Raw genomic sequence first — 23,785 nt, forward strand, 5'->3', positions numbered from 1 at the left:
CCCATCCCAGCAGCGCAGCCCTGCCGCAGCTCCCTCAAACGCTCTCCCATCCCTACTCTGGAAGCAGAAAATATTCGGAAATTTGCAGTGTCATTGCAAGGTGGAGAGCAAGACCGGTTAGACCAGCTGGAGAATTTTGCCTTGTCTGAACATGTTCTGGCATCAAATGTTTAACAAGGAAGCATCTGGTACTTTTAATGGGAATTAGGCCCGCTGAAAAAGTGGTTGTTCTGTCTGTTTTTTTAGACCTGCCAGCTGTGACATTGTGTTGCATCAAATGTTTTTTTGCAGATAATCAAGGGAGGAGCTAATTTCCTGCATCTGGCATACACCAGACTTCTGTGTCCATGCGTGAGGGGGGCAGCTAACATTTCACAGGTGGTCTAAAGGCCTCTGTATAAACATGCTTGGTCTGAGCAAGTTCTGTGGGGGCTGGAATCCACAACATGTGAACTACTCAAACAGTTTTCCTTTCACAGCTTAACACAACCCTCCAGCAGGTACTAAAGCTATTGGTAACGCTACCATAAAACCCACAGAAGGATCTTCCTCTTTCTTCTTGAAAGAGAGATGCAGCATATACTCTACAGCATATTACAGAAGTTGTATACCTCTGAACATTGAAAAGGGCATAGATACAGGAACTTGTTTTTCCTTTTTTTTTTTTTTCCTTTTTACAATTTACACACATTATGTAACATCATGGTAGAGCTGTGTCCACCAGGACTTTGGTGGAGCATTTCTTGCATGATGCAGATGTCTAAAAGCTGCAATTACCCTGAGCACAATTGGTTTTAACCTGTAACACAGGAATACAACTGTTCATAGCCCAGCTTTAAAGGCAGAGCAATATAAAGACAACAGGCTATAGCTGAGACCTATCCCTATCATCATCCCAAGGAGGAAGGGTAGAGGTTTTTCCACACACTCCCTGTAACCATGTTGCATCCTACAGCTGTAGCTGTGGCTGGGCCTAGCCAGTTTCCTAAAGCTTTTACACTGCAATCCTACCTGCCCATGCTGCAAAGCCTTTCTCACCCATTACACATCTGTTCGTGCTTCTAGAGGTCCCTGTTGGCTCTTGCAGCTCCTTGTTTTCCTTTGCTGAACAGATCACATGTAGGTTTGACAAAGTGCTTTAATTTCATGCAGTGGAGGCATTTATAGGCCTACAGGTACCTTGTCTCATCCTGATGGCAATGAGGCAGTACAAGCAGTTGTCCAATATGAGAAGCTTTTATTGCACCTTAAAACGATACTGTTGCTCACTGCTCTTTGATCAGATAGATCTGCCTCCTAGCAGGGCACTGAAATGGATAACAAGTATGTATTGCTCCTCAAACCTTTTCTCTTCAGTTCCTACAGAGCAGAGGAAGCATAACAAAAAGAGACTCTAACGGCTCATTATAATACATTTATTACATTAAAGTTCAATCAGCAAGTGTCAATTAAGATTTACACAGGAATGAGAATACAAATCCTTCTGCTAGATAAACAGAAATGCCAGCAAATCAAATCTTCATAGGCACATCCTTATCCCTTTGATTTTTCTTTAACAGACTCAGGCAGTCATGTTCTTCAGGAATAGAAATTAATGTCACCTCTTTGACTTGAGTGAAGCTATAAATATTGATTTACATAAGCTGAGGATTTGGTCCCTACTGTAGAAAAACTTTCCAATGCTGTGTTTTACTATTCATTATAAACAGCTAAACATATCAGAAATTTTAAAAACCACTCACAAACCCACAATGCAATTAAAAAAAGACTTCTAACTCATGTATTACCACAACATGAACACTTAAGAACAGGGACATGACCATAAACATCTGAAAACAATCTCTGAGGTGACAACTGAGGCAGGATGTGTGGTCTTCACAAGATGCACATCAAGCTCTGAACACTTAGTTCCACAACAGGTTTCAAACAGTAACTGCAGCCTTAACAGCTGGTTTTGTTTCAGATTTGAAATGTTACGTGATTTTAGATTAGATGCCTATTCAGGTAGAAATTGCACTGATACATTGTGGTTTAGGCATTTTTACAGCCGTAGATAAGTAGTGCATCTCAGGGTCTGATACTACCAGAAGTTCTCAAACAGTCCCTTTGGATGTATTTTTGCTATTAGTAGTTCTTCAAGGGTGAAGAGGGCAGCAAAGGAATGCTTTGGTGTCAGTGTAGAAAACATGTATGTGCCTAAAAGTGCAGGTGTGGTATATATTGATAGTCCTCGGTGCTCTCCTGTGTAGAGGGAAATATAAAATGAGGTATTAACTAGGAAGAGAGAAGCTTGCAACTTCTGTCTGCTGCCGCATAAGCACCCATGAGTTTGTGCACTGAACTGAAGCTTTCTGAGTCCCCCTCAAGAGATCCCAGGCATACTTAGATCTTATTCACTCGATGTGCAGTCAACACAACCCAAAGTTACAAGCTGTCGTACATGTGATACCAAAATATTGGGTACTGAGGCGGTCAGGAAGCAGAAGAGACAGACAGCGCTCACAACAGCAAGTTAATCGTTATTTATACCTGAAATAGCCACACGAAACTATGCAATAACTCAGTAATGAAGCCACAAGGTGTCAGCACTGGCCTGCATATTTAGAAAATAACTCTATCCCTGCTCCAGAGACTTGTTTGCTTGATCCTGTGTTACTGAACATTTGTGAAGGTTCAGTTGAGGTTAATCTCACTTCATTAATTCACCTCAGTTTAATGACAAAGTAATATGCTCCTCAGATGAATGAAAAATACTCAAACTACCATAGTTTCAATAGTAGCAGGACCAAATAAAAAAAAAATTTAAAGTTCATCATTAAGATATAAACTTTGTATCTTTAGGTCATTGGCACATACCTTTGTATTTTGGGCTACAGAAAAAAATTAATCTTTTACACAGATCAACTGCTAAAATGAGATGAGTACAAATTAAATGTAATTTACAAAACAGGGGTAAAAAGAAAATGAAAAACATCTGCTGGGAACACTGACTCTGGTTGTACCCAGTGATTATATCAGTGACTGACTTTACTGCAGAAATGACTTTGTTCAGTACCTCAGTATATGGTATTATCAGCAGTGCTATACTTGAATGATTCATGTAGAAGACTATAAATCCTGTGCAGTTAACAAGGGGAATGGAATTCATGGCCATAAGGCAGAGCAGTCAATAGCACCGACACAAAGATGTTCACTCTGTGGACCAGCATGCAAAACACAGCACCAGTAAGACGTTGGGATGAACAAAATCCAGAGCACTCTCTTGCAGGGTTAACCCACATGGTAGCCACGTGCATGGAACAAGAGTTGGATACAGATAGATCTGAGTAACAGAAGAATATTTTGGCTTCATCAGGTTTGTGACAAAATGCCTTATCAGTCCGTCAAATGTTATGTAGCACAAATAGAATATAATTTAAGACCCTCTACTGAGTATATTTAAGGCCTCTGTTGATCATGATAACTTGGATAGTGCACAAGTAGCTGACACACGTGAGATCTGTCCTTTCTTGCAGCCTGCAACTATAGGGCAGCAACACTACAAACACAGCAGAACACACAGTGTAAAAGCAATACATTTCTTGGTGCCTTGAGCCAATGCCTCTTCTCAGACCACCAGCAAGGAGCTAAAATACCTGCTCAAACATGAGAGATCTCAGAAATTGAAGCATCCCTGTTTGAGAGACTTCTACAGCCGCTTTCGCTTGCTGAATATTAATGGGGGTTCCTCCTGTCTGTTCCCAATCTCTAATATAACTGCATCTTCTTATTTTCTGCAAAACCCTGCTCTGACTGCTTCAGGAGCTACTCTGTCTGGCCAAGCAATGGGGCAGTAATGACAGTAGATAAAGAACACCCAAATGTGTAACATTGGCAACTTGATTATAGTTGCATCAAACAGATTGCAAAAACACAGCATAGAGGTCACCACAGGAACCTCTACCTTCTACTAACTTATAGTAAGTGAGAATTGGGTTGATATTTTTTTAAAATACAGATGATTACATTTATTTACATCTTCACTGTGATTCTGATAGTGAAAAAGAAAAAAAAAATTAGTCCCCCACATCTGTTATTTTGCTACTGTGATTAGCTTCACTGACTTAAATGGAATTATTCAGGGTAATAAATTCAAGCCCATGGCACAGGAAGGAATTGTTAACACAGGGCAGCAGCAGAGACTTTAGTCTCAGAGAGACCTTTTTTTTCCCTTTTATAAATGCCATACCACACATTTTCATAGACTAAAAAGGCATTTATTATAACAGGTTTATAAATAGTGTTGTCTGTCACTGTCAAATAGCTAACAAGGCTCACTTGAACACCAACATTTAGTATAAAACAGATGTTACAAAGCAACATTTTATGGCATGCACTGATTGTAAAGTAGTCCTGTAGGTCACCATAATTTCTTTATGTATTTTTCATTCAGTGTTACTTTGCTGAAGAGTCTAGTGCATAAATACAAAGAAGTTTGATGATTATTTCTGGACTACAAAACCCCAGTTCTGCACGCCTACCCGACCACATGCTCATTGACTTCACATGGATGCTGGGTATTGGCATACAGAACAGAGCCTATAGCATAAAGAATGCAGAACACCATTTAGCACTATAGTTACAAGTTGCTTATTTGTATGTTTTATCTGTTTATTAGTCTTGAGAACGCTGAACAAAGTCAAAAGGTAGAGATGACATTTCAGGTTCAGCCATTACACTTCATGTAGTACAAAACAAAGTGTCGTTAACATAGTTACAACAGCGTGCTTACTTGCAAAGAGGTTAAAGCAAACCAGACCTCAGGTTATATTAATCAGAAATACCAAGGCATACCAGGCATCTGCTTTAACCTAAACAGAACACATGATGCTTCAAATATGCTTACAAAATACATCTGCTTAAATAAAGGCTGGGGACATCACACAAATATCAGGGTCCCACCGTTTCATTTTTCTAATTAGTTAATAGGTTTGGAATGTCATCTTTGACTATGTATGTCAAGACTTGAATGATACTTCCAGCTTTAGAGAAAATCTGTTGTGGTAATTTTTTCTATTTCAATTTTTATCACTGGTTTCATATCACCAACTGTGAAAAAATAAAAAAGCAATCATCGCTTTATATGTGAGCAGTCCAATATTTCAGAAGCAAATAGCATATTTTGTACTTAAATAATAAGATTTTTTCCTCCTAGATTTAAATATGGCATCTGTGCTTCCTTTCCTATTATCCTAATACTCTATATGACAATATTTTCTTGATTTATTAAACTTAGCCTTTTTTCATCTTGTTTGGAAAAAAATGCAAATAATACTGTAAAAAACACTAATGTGAGGCTAATTTTTGTACCAAAAGTGACAAAAGGTTAGTATATAAAAACGGCAAACAAGATACCCTAGCAGGTAACACCTCAGGTTTCTATATATTATTCTGAATCGCTTTGCACCATTCCCCCCCCGCCAAAGGAGTTAGGGAACATGTAGGATTCTTTGTTTTGTCTTCTTTTCTTTCCAAATAAAAGTCTACCCTTTTGTTTTTAAACTCTCTTGTATAATTCTCAGACTCAAAGACACACAAAAATACCTTCAGCAAATTTACATTTCCTAAATATTAATTCTGGGAAGAATATTTTTCATTAATCTAAACTTTGCAGATCACTGTGGTGAAAAATCAGCAAGAATATTTTTTTTTATTCCTTGGCACACAACCTAAGTGAGTTGTTCCTCTATTTAGTCTTCTACTATTACCATCTTAAGAAATTGAACTGAAAGATGTTAAGCTTAAGAGAGATGTGAAACTAAATTAGGCAATATCTTGCAATCGCTAGTCACCATAAAACGTTCACTGCCCTGAGTAGGCATTGAAGCCATAAAAGATTTGCAGCTGTTTGGCACTTTTGAGAAATGCAATTACTTCTTTAAAAATGTAAACATGAATTTGAGTAAGTATCATTTTGAAACAGCTCATAAAAGTACTGCTACCAGGTAATTCTGTAACACTCTAGTCTATAAAAACCATAACACCTTTACAGAAAGATTCTTAAGAGCCCCATATAAAAGTTCACCTTATAAGAACCTTCCTAAATAGCCTCTCATTGCAGATCGAAATGAACCTATATGGAGCAGCAACAGCTGTTCTAAAATACAGGCTGTCAAGTCCTGCACATATTCCAACCTCACATCAGTTTGAAAGAGCATTCCTATTTAGAGAAGAAACACAAGTAGGGCAAAAGCAACAGTTGTGAAAGACTGTGAAGCTGCATCAGACAAAGTTCAGGTTGGACATTAGAAGGTTCTTCACCAAGGGGGTGGTTGGTGACTGGAACAGGCTCCCCAGGGAAGTGGTCACAGCATCAAGCCTGTCAGAGTTCAAGGAGCATCTGGATCATGTCATTTTATTTTTAGGTAGTCCTGTGAGGAGCAGGGAGTTGGAGTCAGTGATCCTTATGGGTCCCTTTCAATTTGAGATATTCTATGAGTGCAATTCAAACTACTTAGCAATCCAAGGAAAAAAAAAAAAAATCTGCCCCTTTCCTTACAGCAGATTCGTTGCTCTTGCCAAGTCAAATCACAGATTCTCAAAGCAAGTAATGTCTTTTAAGTCTGCTTTTTCACACCTATCAACTCCACAAGCTGCATACATCCTCCTTGACATTTCAAAATTAGTTTTTGCCTCACTATCTGAGCCCAAATTAGGAAAGTTAAATAACCAAGTTCAAGCATACATAATTTACCAAGCCCACTGTAAAAATAAAATGAAAGTTACCTAAGTGATTATTTCATACTAATAAAACAGGCTTAGAAAAGGAAGGTTTACCTAGATCTTACCCTGTATCTGCAAAAATCAGATACCTTGACATACAAATTGCACAGAAATAACTACATACAAAAAAAGTGTGGCGGAAAGTTGACATATGGTCAATAAATATAAATTATTTTCTTTTGGTTAATTTTTGTACTCGGGAAATTGAGATTTTCTTTAAAATCTTCCAGTTAGATATCCATTATTGGTGCTGGGCAGGCTGTGGGAGTGCTGCATTAGGCCCTAACACACCACTACAGAAATACAGATAGTGAAATTTTAGTTAGGAAAATAGACAATGTACAGTGAAAGCTATTAAGAAAGGAGGCAGAGTCTCCATCTTTTGATACTCCTACTGCTGCAGCAGTAGTTTGTAAAATGGCCAGTGAGCAGGTACATGCACAGCACCCAACTGTCACTACTGTCTACAGGGTCCTGACAAGTTTTCATACCTCTGAAGGCAAGATCAAGCCTCTAGCTCTTACCTTGGAGTATCAGGGGAGTACAGATCTTGAGGCACAGTCTCACCTTGTCCCCACATCAGCCCTTACGCAGCTAGGACATGCATTAAAGCTGACAAAGTCAGACTGTTCCTTCTATTCACATCAATTAATATTTGCTCGTGATTAAAAGTGCCAGATGCGCTCAGCCACATGTAAACACATGCAAAAATAGGAAGAATGCCAAAACCATTAGCCCTTCGTTGTTATCCAGCCTTACTACCAGTCTCTCCATTCTTCTATCCCAAACTATCTGAGGTCACCAGTGCCTCGATGCGTAGCATTCAAGCAGACCGCTTTGCCTGTTCATGACATGCTGTGGAGTCAGAGTTCAAACAGAGGATGCCAATTCATGCAGGTTATGCACATACACAGCTCCATGAAGCACCAAAACAACTATAATATTTAAACGTGTTTCTACTTCTATCATAAACCTAAGGCTCTATACAAAGTTATACTTCATATAAAATACTAGCACAATAGATATCTCTGAAAATAAGTGATATTAGACCTTTTGTAATTCTGTGAAATATATGTTTCCTTCTCCTAAAGCTATTACCAAGTATTTTTCTTTAGGGAAACTATTTGGAGATGTTAAAAAAAAAAAAAGGGGGGGGGGGGGGGGGCAGGAAAAATACATCTGCTACACATCAGTGTGTCATACCAAGGAAACCAAGGAGTCAAAATGCAATTTAAATGCTGATAAAAGTTATCAAGTTTGTATATAATTCTGCCTCTAGAGTATGGCATGGTGCAAACTTCCAGTGGACCCAGAAAGACCAGACAGATGGTCTGTTCTCTAAAAAGAGAATAATTTGTTTCTTTATAAATGTCTGATGCACTGGATGGATGGGAAAGTAAAGAGAAGACAGACAACAAAATAGGGAGACCTGCATCTTCTCTTAAAGTTACACCAGTCATTTACTTACAGATAACTGGAGTATCATCAATGACACAGATTTTTATCTGTGACCTGGATAATCATGAAGACAGCTGTGTGTCAGTCCTCCTTACCCACTAACTCCTCTTCACAGCTGGGCTAAGACTTCTCAGGATCATTTCACTAAATAGCATAAGGCATCTGTGGAAACGGGGACAGGACATAGGCTAGTGACAAGGAGTGTGGTACTTTTCAGAGAAAGACTAGACATTAACACTCACAGTAAGAACACCATCCACAGTTTGGCAAAAGAAGATATGCATATTTAAGGGATTTGGTGTAGGATGGGTCGTGCTGTTTGTTATTTCCATTTCACAGTAGCGATTGAACACATGGAGGCAGTTGCAGGGCTCTACTTCTTGGTTCAGACCCAGGATATGGTGTCCCAAGTGAGCTTCAAAACTGCTGCCTGGGATTGCTGATGTACACCACACTCCAGTCATTCTCTAATCCCTATGTTAAAGACTGGAAAAGTCAGTGACAAACACAGCTTTCACAACTTTTAACCCAATCTGGGGGGGTTCCTCAGATTAGGGAGACCACATGTGGTTTTATTTCTTGCTATCCAAGTATTGCAAAACCAATCAAGAAAGACAAGAAGGCCACAGAGGGATTTCAAACTTTTCTCATCAATATGTTCTCTTTCAAAACCCAAGTATTTCCCTTATAATGACAGAATTTTGAAGAAAGCATCACCCTGAAGCCAAGGGTATTATCAAATATTGTTATCAAATCAGCTAGGCTTTTTTTGGAGGGGGGAAATCAATGAGCATCTAGGAGTATCTCACCTATACATAAATATATAGAGAGCAAAGGAAAAAAAAATACTTTTCAAAAGTCTATCCTCACCACTTATTTTTTCTCTTTCCTATCCTACTTATTATTAATGTCATGTCAGGTCTAGCTTACTATTTGTAGCAGGGTACCAGTCAGACACTACAGTCAAAACACAAGGTCCCTTTGCAATAGGCACTGTCACAAATACAAGCAGCTGATTTCTCTTTCAACTCACTTACAAACTTTAAGTATAAAACATTCTAAATAAGATGGACAGAGTGAGCAGAGGGTGATAATACGGTTAATGTAACAACCAATGGTCACAACCGAATTCTGTTCTACATGGAAATAACATATTCAAGGATGTTAATTAATGCCTTATGGTCTTTGCCAGTCCTATCTTTCTAATTAATAATCAAAGTTAAATTTACAAAGGACACCATACTCTAAACATGCACTTTTGAAATTCTATGCCTCTATATGTCACCCTGCAGCAAGTAATTCTCAAAATAAAAGCACTTTGGAACTGTGTTCGTTAACAGCTGCTTGCTAGTAGGCACCATAAAGAAACCAAAATGATTTGGAGAAGGAAATGTCTGCCTCTCTTTCCAAAGGAGGCCTTTTCCTCTAGCTTGTGTTGGTACCTGTTAATTAGAAAAATCAAAAAAACTATTTGGAATGCCATAATCACTTAACAACTACTTTGAAGAAAGTTACTTTGTAGTAACTTTGTATAACCGGGATCAATCCTGCTTTTCAGTGTTAAAAAAAACCAACCAAACAAAAAACTTAAACACATGAAAACTAAAATACCTTCCATGACAAGTTACTACGACCACTCAAATGTTAAGACTTACCAAGTGTCATACAAAATTAAATACCACTGAGTTAAAGTCTTTTCATTTCTCTTATGGCCTTTTTCTTCTTATGTTTCTTCCCGACTAGTACTTTCTAGAGACTTTTACCTTATTTGTTTGTTGACTTAAATCTCAGATTCCTGCTTTTTCCACTCTGAAGAACAACTCTCAGACAAACTCAGTGCTCAAGTCAACCATCAGTTAAAAAGCTGAAGAAAATAGATTGCTTTGCTGCTTGTTGTGGTCTTTTATTTCCTCACATTTGATTAGAAATACTTAATTAGTGCTAATTAAATACTTTGAAGCTTGGGTGAAAGTTTTTATAGAAGTGCACATTTCTGCTAATACTTCAACAAGAGAAAAATATGATGACAAAGACACCAGACAGCACACTGACAAGTACATTGAAAAAGAAAAAAAAAAAGTATTTTTTTATCCTAATTGAGAACATGGGTACAGCTGAAGTTTATACTTTGTAGCAGACATATCCTTAAACAGCTCTGCCTCTGCTCTGAATTTGCTGTTGCTTTAGAGTCTGAACTTTAAACACACATGACTCCATGTAAGTGGAAAGCAGCTTTACGGGTGGTGTACATTTACCTTGGGATCATCCTCTTTAACATACCTCTGATGCTCAGGTCCAGCCAGGCTATCCTAAATCCAGCACTGTATTAAAGAAGGAAAGAGGAGCCACAACGGGTTTCTATCCTACTTCAGTACCTTTCAATTATTAGATTAGCCCTTTAGTGGGTAATCAGGTAAATGCCTGAAACTAAAATCATAAATATAAGGCCATAAACTAAAGCAACCCTGAGGCTACTTTAAATAGCTGTGATCTCTGAGAAGGAACTGCACTATCTCCACTGCCTACAAATTAGCACAAACAAGAAGAATTTGCCCTAATGATTTCCTCACTTCACCTGGTTGCTGAATATAAAACTCAATATCCAGGCTTCAGCTATCTGCTTCAGCCAATCTTAAGGCTAAATTTTACAGCCATTGTGGACCAAAACAGACCTTCCTTATTAGATTGTCTCCACTATATACTTCAACGGATGATGAGTAGGTTATCCAACTTGAGAGAAATAATTTATACTAAATAAAGCTACTATATGCACTTTTAAAGTTCACTTCATTCTGAGTTTCTCTTCCCCCTCCTGAACTCTACTCCAGTAATTTTAAGTGAACAAATCCTTAAAGACATCAATGAAAATCTATATTACTAAGCAATCTTTCTTTTGAAACAGGGATAAAGTGTTTGTGAAGGAGATAAATTAATTTTCAATCGAATTCATATACTTTAAGCATAGGTTTGAAGAATGCTGAGCCCCAAAAAATTAAGTCTACAAACTTCAGTCTGTGAATAATGATGCCAACCCAGCAAAGCTAGATAATCTTTTTGAACTCTATGCAGCAATGAGAATAGAAAGGAGGTCCATCACATACTTTACCAGATCCTGTTACAGAGTCCTCAAGCGTACCACATTAGATAGAACTTTGGCACAATTTAAATTTTAATTCTATTTAAATAGAATTTCAATGCAAGTTGGGAAGTGAATGAGCAGCCTTATCTAAGCACATTTGACTGCTATATGTAAACATGTGTCATACACTTCAGTCACGTGAAGAACAGAAATTCTCCACAAGAACTCAAAGTTTTTCACAATATTCTGTGGCTCGTAAATACATTTTGACACTTTCCATTTCTGTAATATTTAGCATTCATCTTTGTAATATTTATTAGTGATAAAAAAATCTAATGTATTTCCTCTTCAGCTTATCTTTTTTCACAGTAACTACATTTTAGCAATGGTTTGATGAAACTAAAAATACTGCTCTTCTTATTAATCCCTATCTTTCCTTACAATTATATTTTCATTTCTTTTTAAGTTAACACCAGCTGCCCATATTCATCTTTAACATGAACAGGATATACAGGCATACAACACAGAAAACCACGATTACTTCATACTACTACACAACTGCTTAAAAACGTATTTACATGTCAACAAAATTACTGTTTTTTCATAAAAAGAGAAAAATTAATTTAATCTATTGGGAGGACATCCTATGGCTTGTTGGGAACTTTTATATTCTGTATGTTTTACACCTGTTTTTCCTATGCATGGAGAGTTTACATTACTGTATTCTCCCTTCCTCTGGTTTAAATAACTTCATATCTCACTTATAAAAGAAGTAGCCATTTCTTTCAAGAAAGCTGTTGAAACACTATTATTGTAAAGACATTCATCACCTCTTTTCCATTAAAAAAAAATCATGTAAATGCTTGATTATGCAAGTTTAGTTTTGGAAAGTACCGGAGCAAGTAAACCTTGGTAAATACAAAAAAAAAAAAAATAAAAATTGAGAGAACCGTCCATTACTGAAGGGCAGGATTTATACTGCTGTGTCGGTATCCAGATCTTAAGTTCAGAAACTGCACTTGGAGTTGTGCTGTCTGCTCCAGAAGTAAGAAACAGCATTATAACATTTTCCCAAATTTGCCTTTTGGGAGCAATTTGGAAGGCAATTTTGTTATTTGACAAGAAGTCCATCACTAAATTTGCCTAAACACACATACAGACACCCCTCCCAAACACACGTACACACCCACACGCACACACATTGATTTTACAAAAGTCTCCTTTTCTTTAAGCAAGTAGTCACAACACTGAAAATATTCTCCTATGTGTTCACTGATTATTCTTAAATGATTTGTCACCACTCTGCCACTCAAAGGAGATGGTTATTGCATGCTCCTGAGAAGCTAACTATGTTCAAAAGCAGCTAGATGAGGATGGTGGTGTGATATAAATTCCAATAGAAAAATGCATCGTCCATCTGTATAGCTGTCCATCCTGAGGAACTTCCGCTGACAAATTCTTGCTATCTTCCATCAGTCATGGGGTTCCCATCAATAAATAGAAGGTCAGTGCAACAATGAGGAGCAAGCAGAATGGAGAAGAGAAGGTCTGATAGGCAGCTGATGGCATGAAAATATCTTCATACTTGTAAATACTGACAACACGCTCTGATACGGGTGGTGAGTCTATATCATGGCGAGTTATAGAACCTTTAACAGGTAAGGGCAGAAAGAAATAATGTCAGATGCATTTTTTCTGTAACTCTACCAAAGAAACGGGTAGACAGCCAAGTAATTTTCAAACCTACAGGAGCATGCAATATTACACTGTCAGTGAGTAGGGTCATTTCTCTGCTTTCTGAAATTAAAATTCTGAATAAAAGAAATGAAATTCAAGTAAACAATAAACATCCTTCAAAGGAATTCAGAACTTCTAGTTATGAAGTTCTAAATTTAGCTTTGGGGAGTGGGGTAATAGCTATATAGCCATGAAAACATGACATGTAGGAATCTGTTATTTATCTTGTCTTCTTTTTTATCTGTTTTTAAGCCCCATCCTGCCAGAATTTTAGTTCATTAAAAAGAAGGGGGTCTAGTAAGGATAATGTAATTGAAAGACATTTATCAATTTTGGCACCTCAGTTCTGTCAGTAACACAGAAATCAACTTACCCTGAATTGCTGGGCCCCAAGCAAACAGATAGTACCAACTCAAGTGCAGATCTACGATGGTTTCCTCTCGGGGAACATATACAGGACGCTTGAATCGACATGTTACACGATTGTTTTCAAAAACCCCTTCTTCATCTCTAGCAGGATTTCTCTGGATTTCTTTAGCCCACTGACCGACATTATAGAAGTGCTGTATTCGGACTCTTCCATTATCATCATGAACACAAGCCATGACATCATCTCCTCCCTACATGGTAAAAACATGTTGGTAGAAGGAAAACAAAAGTGTCACAAAGCATTTCCTCATTAATAATTAAAATTATACACAAGACCTGGGACTCTCATTCCTTCTTCCTCAGTTATATATACACAAATATTTGTTTCCCTAACCACGTGTCTTCAATCAGATTGAAAAGCACAATATTTATTTACTATCTCTGAATTCTCTTTTGGACCTTTCTAAGAGTTATTTTACCTAACATATATAACATATTTGTAAGTCATGATATCACCCTGACATCACAGAATTAATTAATCAGTGGAAGGCTGTTTTCTTTCATAATTTATGAAGTTCTAGGATCCTGCTTCATAAAAACTTGCAGGTTTGAATCCTTGATGTGCACAAACTCCACTGCATCAAATCATGGACAGAAAGCCAATATAATTTAGTAAAATAGAGATGAATCTACTAAATATGGGAAAATAATACCATAAATTACTGTCTGTCTTTTCTGATCTCTTCTGATGTCCACTTAAGGGAACATCATTTCTTATATCTCTTAAGAGAAAATGAAAGATGTCAGCATGTAGTAACAGAATATAGAACACCATAGGATACAAGAAAAAAAGTAATATGTGTTTCTTCACATAGAATAAACAGCCACCAAGCACTACAATAAAGCAAAGAAACAGCAGACAGAAGGAAGTGTGAGACAATTGTTTGTAGAGGCCATTCATAGAAATATTAAACCAGTTGCTAGAACAGCTACTCACAGTCACTGCCAAAGTGGAAGAGCACTGTATCACTCAGGGATTAGCATTAATTTGAGGATACTATTTCATAGAAGCCTTAGTATCAAGAACCATTAAAACACTGTGCAACTTGGATGAATGCCATTTTACTGAACACCACTGCCACAGGTATCAGTGCCATATTAAATACAGGCCCTACTCTCCAAGATTAATCTTTCTGATAGGTGATGCTGATGGCAGACAGGATGCTTGCTAGCGTGATAATCTCTCAGTTCTTTGTTATAGGGAAAGGAGAGAAAAAGGGTGCATTTCAGCTCTCTGGAAATATTGCTATGTGGATTTGTAAAAGATGTGACAAAAGTGAGGGAACAAGGGGACAACTAGGTAAAACACATGCTTGAACAGTTTCTGCACTTCAGTGCTGCTGCAGGCAACCTTTCCAGCTTCTGTCTTGAGCCTATCCTTGCTCTCCACAACTTGTTTTCCAAGTTTAGTTTTTATACATCTGGGCACAAATCCCTCATTCTTAAGTACAAAGAGGCAAAAATAAAGCTGTTTTCACATAGAAAAAATAAAAAGGAAAGAAAAAAGCATTCTGAATCTCAATTAACAGAATGACATTACAAAATCCTGCCTAGGCACAAAAGCCTGCGAGGGAAAAGCATAATGTTATTTGAGACAAAGAAATAGGTCATGGGACTTTTAAAAAAACATCTATTGAGGACAAAAAGTAGGTTTTTTTCCTGAACTTCTGTAGCTATCCAGGCCACACCATTTGGATTAGGGCCTCCAAAGCACAGCCCACTTCCCACAGCTAAGCTGTTTTGACCCAGAGTCATTTTACCATTAGAGCCTGTACATCCCAGAACACCAAAACCTCCTGGAAGTTATGAAAAAGGATGAAGTCAGAAGAGGAACAAGAGAGGAAGACAGATGCTAGCTGGTTTAGTCCAGCTGACTGATGGGCATTAGATCACATACGCAGCAAATTTGGAAGCAAAACCTTTTACTTTACACTTCTTTTATTTTTGTTACCAGTAGCTGAGACTTAACATGCTGCTTGGTGTGCCTGGGATGGAAGGTAACGCCTGCTTTCCAAGGGGCTGATGAGATGCAGGCAGTGGGACCCTGGGATCTACTGCAGCTGTAGCAGAGTCACAAACTGGTAACATGTTCTCTGATAGCTTGGGGCCAAACACTTCAAGGTGCTGAGCTGCTCTGAAAACCCTGTTGAGTATTTGCATTTCCAGGCATCTAAACTCTTCCCAAAATTTTGGCTGTAAAACTGTTCCTCACAACATTAAAAACATGAACTGTTTCTTGTGACGTGAACTGTTCTTTATGGCACAAAAAACTTCTATTTTTATTGTGTTTATTTACAGTGTCATATTAAGACATATAGAGCAATGACTGAAAAGCACTGGCCCTCACATTTTCTTTCTATTTCTCATTCTGGGTCTGATATAAATGTTGTTAAGTCAGCACGAGTCTTCCCATTCATTTTTGTGGGTCCTAGCCCAGAATGTCTAAATTCTGTATTTTTTCAGACTACTGCTTACAGCTGTACAAAAGACAGTCCTGTCCTCTGACTGGTGATTTAGAACACAGGGTCAGTACTGTTTTACATACTCAGGAGTGTTTCTGTATACAACACCTACATTATGAACTGCATTTTAATCCTAAACATTTTACCAAGGATCACAGACAAAACATCTTTGCCTAAGTCATCTATTGCTCAGGTTTTTTAAAGTTCGCACAGCAGAGTTTGCTCCTGTTTTGCTCACTGAAACACAACGAAAAGTGAAGGAATAAGCATAAAACCAAACCAATAAAATCCAGAAGAGAATGAAGACGAAATTTTAACAAGACTGCTTTCTAGAGTCTGTATGTTTAAATTAGCAGGAGTCATTTTGTCACACATTTTTGGCTTCCCTGGAACACACAGGTATGAAAGAAACAAAAAGATTTCCAAAGTTTAACAGTGAAAGCCATATTTATATAGCTGAAAGTCAGCTGATTTACTGAATAATAAAATTATTTACTATTTAGCTTCTGATGTGCCTTTTGTCCAAGTAACACTGACATAAAGCATGACAGGACATTTCCACGTGAATTGGCTTATCCCTGAGGACTTTTCTAATAAAAAGGCAAAAAGCTAATAACATTCAGTTATTCAGAGCTGAACCGAAATACTGTTGTAATTCTCAGAGAAGGAAAAGGACATGTTAGGAAGGATGGCAGTTTTCTGCGAGGCAGTAGGCCTGGCTTCTGCTCCCAGGGTGGCTACCGAACAGTGCTTTGTTTTCAGCAAGTCAGTTTTTCCTTATATGCTCTGTTTCTGACATATCAAATATAAACCATTTGTATCCTAGCATGCAAAAGTGTGCACACTGTCAACATGAAGAACTGTACATGTCTTACCATTTTCTTGTCTGAGGAAAACCCCACTGCCACCCAGCCATCGGTATCGGCACTCAACTCGAATTCAACATCAGCTCCTATTCTACGGTAACTTAGAAAGTAGTCACAGGTCTCCGCATTGCATCCAGGTTTACCGTACCTATATGGAATTGGAAATACATTAAACTTTTCCTTGTGGTTTCCTGCGACGGAATTTAATTATCTTTCTGCAAGAAAAAACTAAAAGAATGCATTTTGGCATAATGGCAGTAAAACATATTATGCTATACACAAAGTACCCTTAAGTGTTTGCAATTTCTACTCTTTAGTGTAAGAATGTATAGTATTTAAACAGTACAGCAAGCAATTAATTACATGCACTATTACTCTGTTGACCTTCCTAGGCCTGGTTTTGTAAGTCCTTCATGAAAATACAAGAAACGTGAAATAACTGTAGTTCCGTAACTGAGACATATATCCTTCAATAATCTAGTTTTCTCAGATAGTATAGTCCATAACCACATGTTCGTATGTTCTTAAATAATAAGCATTTATTCAAATGAATACAGAACATTTACCAAAGTCTCCAATGTAATCAGTCAACATTTGCAAACATAAAGGTATCTGCACTCTTATCTCAGACTGACCTGAAGCATCCCTTGGTTTTTCCACAGTCATCCACTCTGATTTTTGCAAATGGATCCACAGGAGGAGCAGTAGGGAAAGGGTAACCTGTATAATCAGAATACAACATTGCGCAATAAAATACAAGGAATAGAAAGCAATAATACTAAAGAGAAAGGGTTCCAATAGCATTTACTTTGTCCACTGGTAACTGAGCTGTTCAGCTGAGAGACTACTTTGTCACATACACAAACCCTTGCTCAGATGGTCCTGGATCCAGGTACCAAAGTAACACTGATAACTGAAAACAAAAATGTTCTCAGGTTTTCTACATTCATCAAGAAGGGAGAAGTATGCCAAGGCATGGCTCTGCTACACTGAGGGCAAAAGTTAACTTAAGGCAGAAGGAACACGGACTAGTGCAGTCAACTAACAATTAGGGATCTCCACTCAGCTGTCTCTTTGTGCAGTCTTAGTCCCCTCAGGAAATCCATACGGGAACGAAATCTGACTCCTTAGCCATAAATGACAGTATCAAGTATAAATGCAGGGCACCAGATTCAGAGCTGTAGGAATGGATACTGAAAGGACCTGTATACTAAATATACCCTCCATTAAGTAGTAAAATAAAACGCGCATTGCAATAAAAGGAAGAGAGTATCAAAACAGGGAATTGCCTGCAGTAATGACCTGCAATCACTTGTGAAGGAAGACCCTGAAGAGTTGGACAATGAGAGGTATGATTCCAAGCAATCCCCTGTCTGCTGTATGACAGTATACCAAAGAGAAAGTGTGAACATTTGCAAACAGACCTTTTCTGTCTTGGCTTGTAAAAGTTTGTGTCTGTTGCATGAATATTTTAATAGGATGTTCTTCTGCTTAGCCAACTGACAATCAAAGTGCTAGTTGTGAAACTATAAAGTCCTCTGGAAGCAATTCATTGAGGAGCAAATAAACACTGCAGTTAGTTACAGCATCTGCAGACAAATGTTTAACTTACACAACTTCAGGCATTTGGGACACCTAATTCACTCTCCTAGATTTCTGACAGTGCCAATGGAGAGAGAAAGTATGCTGAAAACTGCAAAATACAGCCTCCATTAACCGTTCTAGGGGCCTGGGTAAATTACCCAGCATAAACACGTTAAATCGGCAAAATTTCACAGCAGCCTGTAGCGGAGCATCACTGAAAGCCTGGTCACGGGACACCCTATCCTCTCACATCTGCCTTTTCTTCAAATGCATCAAACAACCGGGTTTCAATGAAGCCTAGCCACAAATTTGGAGTTTTTAACATTCTGCCATTTGTAAATGCAAAAAAACACCCCAAAATCCAGGACTACTATGTTTCTTACCATGTAGGACATCACACAGCATTTCGAAAGCCACAAAAAAAAAGACTCTTTTTTAAATGAGCAGCCCGGAAAGCTTTTCACGGCGGGGTTTGCCTCTCGGCAGACGAGCCATCGCCGGCCGGTCCCCCTCGGCGGGACAGGGCCGGAGCCCGGATCCCCGCGCCCCTCCCGGCCTCCCGCCGCGGCCCCCGCCGCTGCCGCCCGACCTGGGCTGCGCCGGCCCCCACCGGGGGGGGAGGTGCCCGAGCCCGGGGGTGCCGCTGGGGAGCGAGGCGCCAGCCCTGCGGGGGGCCCGGCCGTCGGGCAGGGCAGCCGGGGCTCCCCCGCGGCCCCGACCCCCGAGAGGCCGGGCTGGAGGCCGCCCGGGCGGCGGCGGGGGAAGATGGCGGCGGGCGCTGGCCTTCGTGCTGAACGCCGCCGCCGCCACCGGGCCGCCGCCAACTGCCTGGCCCGGCCCTCCCTCCCTCCCTCCCTCTCTCCCTCCCTCCCTCGCCCTGCCGGGCCCCGCCGCCTGCCCCCGGCCGCCGCACCCTCCTCGGAGAGGTAGCGCAGGTCGTAGAACTCGCTGGCGAAGGTGCCGTACGAGGAATCGTGGTGGGGCCGCGCCGCCTCCTCGCCGTGCTCCCCGCCGCCCGCCTCCCGCCTCCCGCCGCCCTCCTCCGCCGGGCTGGCGGCGGAGCCGGCCAGGAGCAGCAGCAGCAGCAGCCGCCGCCAAGCGCCGCGGCTCCGCACCGCCATGGCGGCGGCGGCGGAGGGGCGGGGAGGCGGCGGCGGCGGCGCCCGAGCGCGCCTCCTGCGCGGCCGCCCGCGGGCTCCTGCGCCGCTGCCGCCGCCGCCGCCGGGGGGTGGGGGGGTGGGAACGGGCCCCGGGAACGGGCGGTGCCGGCGGGACTGTGGGTGTGTGTGAGGGGACGGTGCGAGAGGGTGTGTGGGGGGAAAGGCGTGGGGGCGGGCGGTGCGTGGGGGCAACTGTGTGCGTGGGCAGCGCGGGCCGCCCCCAGCCCCCCCACGGGCAAAGCCCCGGCACCGCCGCGCCCTCCGCCGGGCCCTCCGCCGAGGGGGTCACCCCGGCCTCGACAGCTTCCCGCGCCCCACGGCCCCACGCGAGGAGCACCCCACAGGCCCCCGCGAGGAGCACCCCACAGCCCACCCCACCCCGCGGCAACCCCGCAGCCGGGACACCTTCTCCCACAGGCCGGGCGCGGCTCTCGGGGGGCAGCACCAGGCCGTCCCCGGCCGCCCCCGTGGCCTCGATTCGCCAAAACCTCCCCGCATGTGCTTCAGGAGGGCGTGATGATAAATCCTGCTCGGTAATTGCTGGGTGAACTTGTCTCTTCTCTGACTTATTTTTAATGACTTCCGAGATGGGACTGAAGGCACAGCACGGCTTAGCATTCGTTTCAGGTAAAACCCCACGCTAGCGAGCGTTCGCTGTCTGATTGCGTGTGCTTGCCTTGTGTTTTATGCAGTGTAACTGGCAGCGATACGAATATGCTGAAAACCTGGCAGAACTGATAGAAAGCCCAGCTTGTGCCCCCAAAGTCTGCTTGGGCTCTTGTAACTGATCAGGGCTGGACTTGTGGCTAGGCATTAAGGGTATGTTTGTGTTCTCGCTGTGCCGTGGTATCTACGGGTTGATGGAGGAACAATGACCTTTCATCCCCTGTGTTCACCGAAGTTGCTCTTTTCTTGGGTTTGGATTGCCATCCTCTGGTTATAACTATAGTTTCTTTTTTATATTGTTACGCATGGTTACGCTCCATCCTCTGAGACCCTAGAAGAAAATTCAGCAAAACACCAGGGGGGAGGGAGGGAGAGAGAAGAAGAGTCATCAGTCAGCAATATTCTGAAAATTACAATCTTTTCTTTTTCATATCGATGACCAAACTGAGTTAATTTTTGATGGGGCACTGAGACTGCCCAAGACCTAGGCTGTGTGAGGGATAAATTCATTCCCTTGGGCTGCGTGGTTGCTTGTCATACCAGAGTGAGCTGGGCTGCATCGAGTGGAGGACGTTAATTCACGTCTCCACGCCTTAGTCCAGTGGAGTAGCAGGCTATCTCTCTCTGCAAATAGAGGAACATCTACACAGTGGTATAAAGAAGTTGCAAAAGCAATTTCGATCGCATGCAAATTCAGCATGTTCCATAGTAGTGTATGGAAAAAGCTATGGGAGAGCAACACCCAGCTCAAGTGCAAAATAATGAGTCCCTTCTTCCCACCTCACTGAGCTTGGCAAACTTTACCAGGCCAGTGGAAAACAAGCAGAAAAATGGCAATAGCGAAACTCTTATAAATCAGGCTAACAGGAAAATAAGGCTGCAGCTTATTCTTTCTGGCAATAATCAACTGATGAAGGCCCCCCGTCTCCTTTTTGAAATAGCTAGCCGAGGGTTGTGATGCCTGTGAAGAAGCATTTGCTCAGCGAGGGAACAGCTGTCAGCTGCATGCTGGTTTTTCCTCCCTGGAAACAGGCTTTAGCGCACTGCGATACAGGCGATGCTTTGCAGTTAGAGTAAACACTTAGGATATTTATCATGCGTTGTTTGTACCTACATGACACCTATCATTTTAAATCTGACAGCCAAGATAAGGGTCTGTGATTACAGTGGAGCCACACTTATTTTCTAGGGTGAAGATATGGCTAAGAGGCTGACCCTATTGCATGTGCCTCCCTCCTAGTAAATCCTTAAAAATTTAATTAAAAATTAAAATTTATTAATAAATTAAAATTAATTACTACAGACACATTTTTTTCCTTAGCAGAACCTCTTGTGTTTGCCTTAAGGTTGTTCCTATCACAAAAATGGCTTGCTTATAGGAAGCAACAATGTACTGAGACTGGTCGAGCATTACTGAGTACCTTCAATTTTCAGCAGACAGAAAGGTCTGCAACTAACAGCACTGCCCATGCGGCAGCAGTTCTGCAGAGAAGATCCTTATCTGATCAAGTAACTGAGGCTGCCATCAAAAAAAGCTTTAGCAGGAGTCCGAACTGCAGTTGCACGAGCAGCCTTAATCCGCAAATGCCCAAACATTCTGAATGCCGTAGTTCACAGCTTGCACATGCTGGCAACACCTTTCTTAGATGGACATACACATGCCGTGTGTGAACCGTGGGTTGGAAGGTATCGCCATCCTCTGACAGCAGGAGTCCTCTTGCTTTTGGTGAATTAGACATGTGGTCATCTCCACCACTTCTCACACCATCACCTTCTGCCTCAGCAGAATCCAGCAGCCAGATTCCTTGCATGATTAATTGCCCTAGCTTGGGCAATTCTCCCGTGCTAGCACTCAGTCTAGTGGTGTCTTCTCAGGACTGGAGACCGGCTTTATCCCCAGCCATCCCTTGAGGCCCATCCTGCCTTCTCTCTTGGCTCTGTTTCTTACTCAAAGTACACCCTGGAGGCTCATGCTTTTTGGGGCATTTGGACTAGAAATTAAAGCTTCAGGAATAAGTCATAGTTTACATAACAGAGACTCAGAAAAAAAATCTTGTCTCAGAGTCTCTAATTGCATTATTCAGGAGTGGCTGCAGCTCCTGCACTGGAGAGGGGGAAGAGGGTAAAACCCCACGAGACATATAAGAGCATGGCTTGACTAATGAAGAGAGGAACGGGGAAAGGCCAGTGATGCTGGCAGGCCGACAGGCTACAGAAACCCCTAATACAGCATCCTTTGTGCCTGCTCTGCCTTTGGGACCACCCATGTCAAACAAGTCCCCCACCACTGCTGTGACCAGTTAGTCTGGATCCTGCCCAATCCAGTTGCTTTTCTGCTTCTGTGCATGATTTAGCAGCTTTTCTCCATTTGATAGTCCTCTTATAAGAGGCTCAACTTCCTTACTCAGCTCTTGATAAGTTATTGTTATTCCCAGTTCAACCCGAAAAGCCGAAGCTGGTTCAGTTCATACTGCCCTGCCTCTTCCCAGCTACTTCCTCAGTGTATCCAAGCCCAAGAACAGGTCCTTAAAGTTTAGTGCTCCTGGTTATTTCCATCAAATCAATATGTATTGAAAAACCAGTATGTATCCACCAGTGCTGACTATCAGAATGACTCCTGAGACAGCAGTTTTCTTACAAGAACTCTGCAACAACCTGAACCAGAATTTGTAGTTCATACGCAGTTTTCTCAAACCCTTATCACAATCTTGTTCAATACGGTGAACGTATCTACTCTACCAGTAATTTATCTTGGGCTTTCCTTTATTAAACAATACAAATGTTAGAAATTGAGAAATCGCCCTGATTTCATTAACAGTCATTCATCTTGTGCTCTAGTTAACTACCTGTGACTACAGAAACATGCTTGCTGCGTTAGTTACTTAAACTAAGACATGGGAGAAAATCTGCTAGGAATTTCTTGCAAGCAGAGGTTTTTCATGATGTACGAAAATTATTGACAAAGGAAAAAATGTCAAATACCAATTCATTAAGAGTATCTCCTATGAGAAAAGTAAAAACTAAGTGATCGCCTTAGAAAAACTGAAATGCTATGGAGGAAAAAGATGTGTGCTATTTCTGAAAGCTACTAAATAAAGAGATGAGTGAAGCTTTTTGGAGTCATGGTACCGCTTTGGGTCTTCTGGAGAAAGGCAAGAAAATACAAGCTCTAAATATGTTATCATCCAAATGAAAACTGCATTAGATCGTTAGATCATCTTTTGCTCAGCACTGCTAAATCTTTCTTTTTCTGCTGCCACTGAATTATGTATCTGGTCTTGCTCCAAGGGCAACCGTGCCTCTGCAGCCAATATTGCTCACAACAGCACTCTTTCTATAAAATTAATCTAATGTAGGAAAAAAGCAATGTCTCCAAGCTCTTTTACGCAAGCATAACATACAATAATCTAAAGACTAAGTCCAGCAGTCTTAGACACTAAATCAGCATGAGTTTTGCTTCAATAAGCACTATGGACCCTTCCCAAGGTATATTGAAACTGTGCAGCTTTTTTTTCTGCTGTTTTACATCAGGCAGCTTATGTCTTTTCTCCCAAGATTGCATTTTTTTACCTCTCTGGCACT

The 23,785-nt window shown here is 41.0% G+C and overlaps 1 protein-coding gene and 1 long non-coding RNA gene across 2 annotated transcripts in view; one reads left to right on the plus strand and one right to left on the minus strand.

Annotated features, from left to right (window-relative positions):
- Nucleotides 1–1,401: 1,401 nt before the first annotated feature.
- On the minus strand, nt 1,402–19,523 carry FRRS1L (ferric chelate reductase 1 like). Its single transcript, XM_074875451.1, has 5 exons — nt 19,291–19,523; nt 17,429–17,513; nt 16,803–16,941; nt 13,410–13,656; nt 1,402–12,948 (listed from the first exon to the last, which is right to left on the minus strand). Exons 1-5 carry the CDS (start codon nt 19,496–19,498, stop codon nt 12,776–12,778), a joined length of 852 nt encoding a protein of 283 aa, XP_074731552.1. The 5' UTR covers nt 19,499–19,523; the 3' UTR covers nt 1,402–12,775.
- Nucleotides 19,524–19,796: 273 nt separating this feature from the next.
- Nucleotides 19,797–23,785, plus strand: part of LOC141946156 (uncharacterized) — a 35,051-nt gene continuing 31,062 nt past the window's right edge. Inside the window, exon 1 of the long non-coding RNA XR_012629742.1 lies at nt 19,797–20,164. This is a non-coding gene — a long non-coding RNA (uncharacterized LOC141946156). The remainder of the gene's footprint in view (nt 20,165–23,785) is intronic.

The sequence above is a fragment of the Strix uralensis genome, chromosome 1 (genome assembly GCF_047716275.1).
Source record: "Strix uralensis isolate ZFMK-TIS-50842 chromosome 1, bStrUra1, whole genome shotgun sequence".
NCBI lineage: Eukaryota > Metazoa > Chordata > Aves > Strigiformes > Strigidae > Strix > Strix uralensis.

What these genes read in the sequence shown, in the direction of transcription:
- FRRS1L (XM_074875451.1), bottom strand. Translation starts at nt 19,498, where the DNA reads ATGGCGGTGCGGAGCCGCGGCGCTTGGCGGCGGCTGCTGCTGCTGCTG. An exon ending in GCGCTACCTCTCCGAGGAGG is followed by an intron (nt 17,514 to 19,290) that starts GTGCGGCGGCCG and finishes CTGATTATACAG; the next exon opens with GTTACCCTTTCCCTACTGCT. An exon ending in TTTCCTCAGACAAGAAAATG is followed by an intron (nt 13,657 to 16,802) that starts GTAAGACATGTA and finishes TTTACCATGTAG; the next exon opens with GGAGGAGATGATGTCATGGC.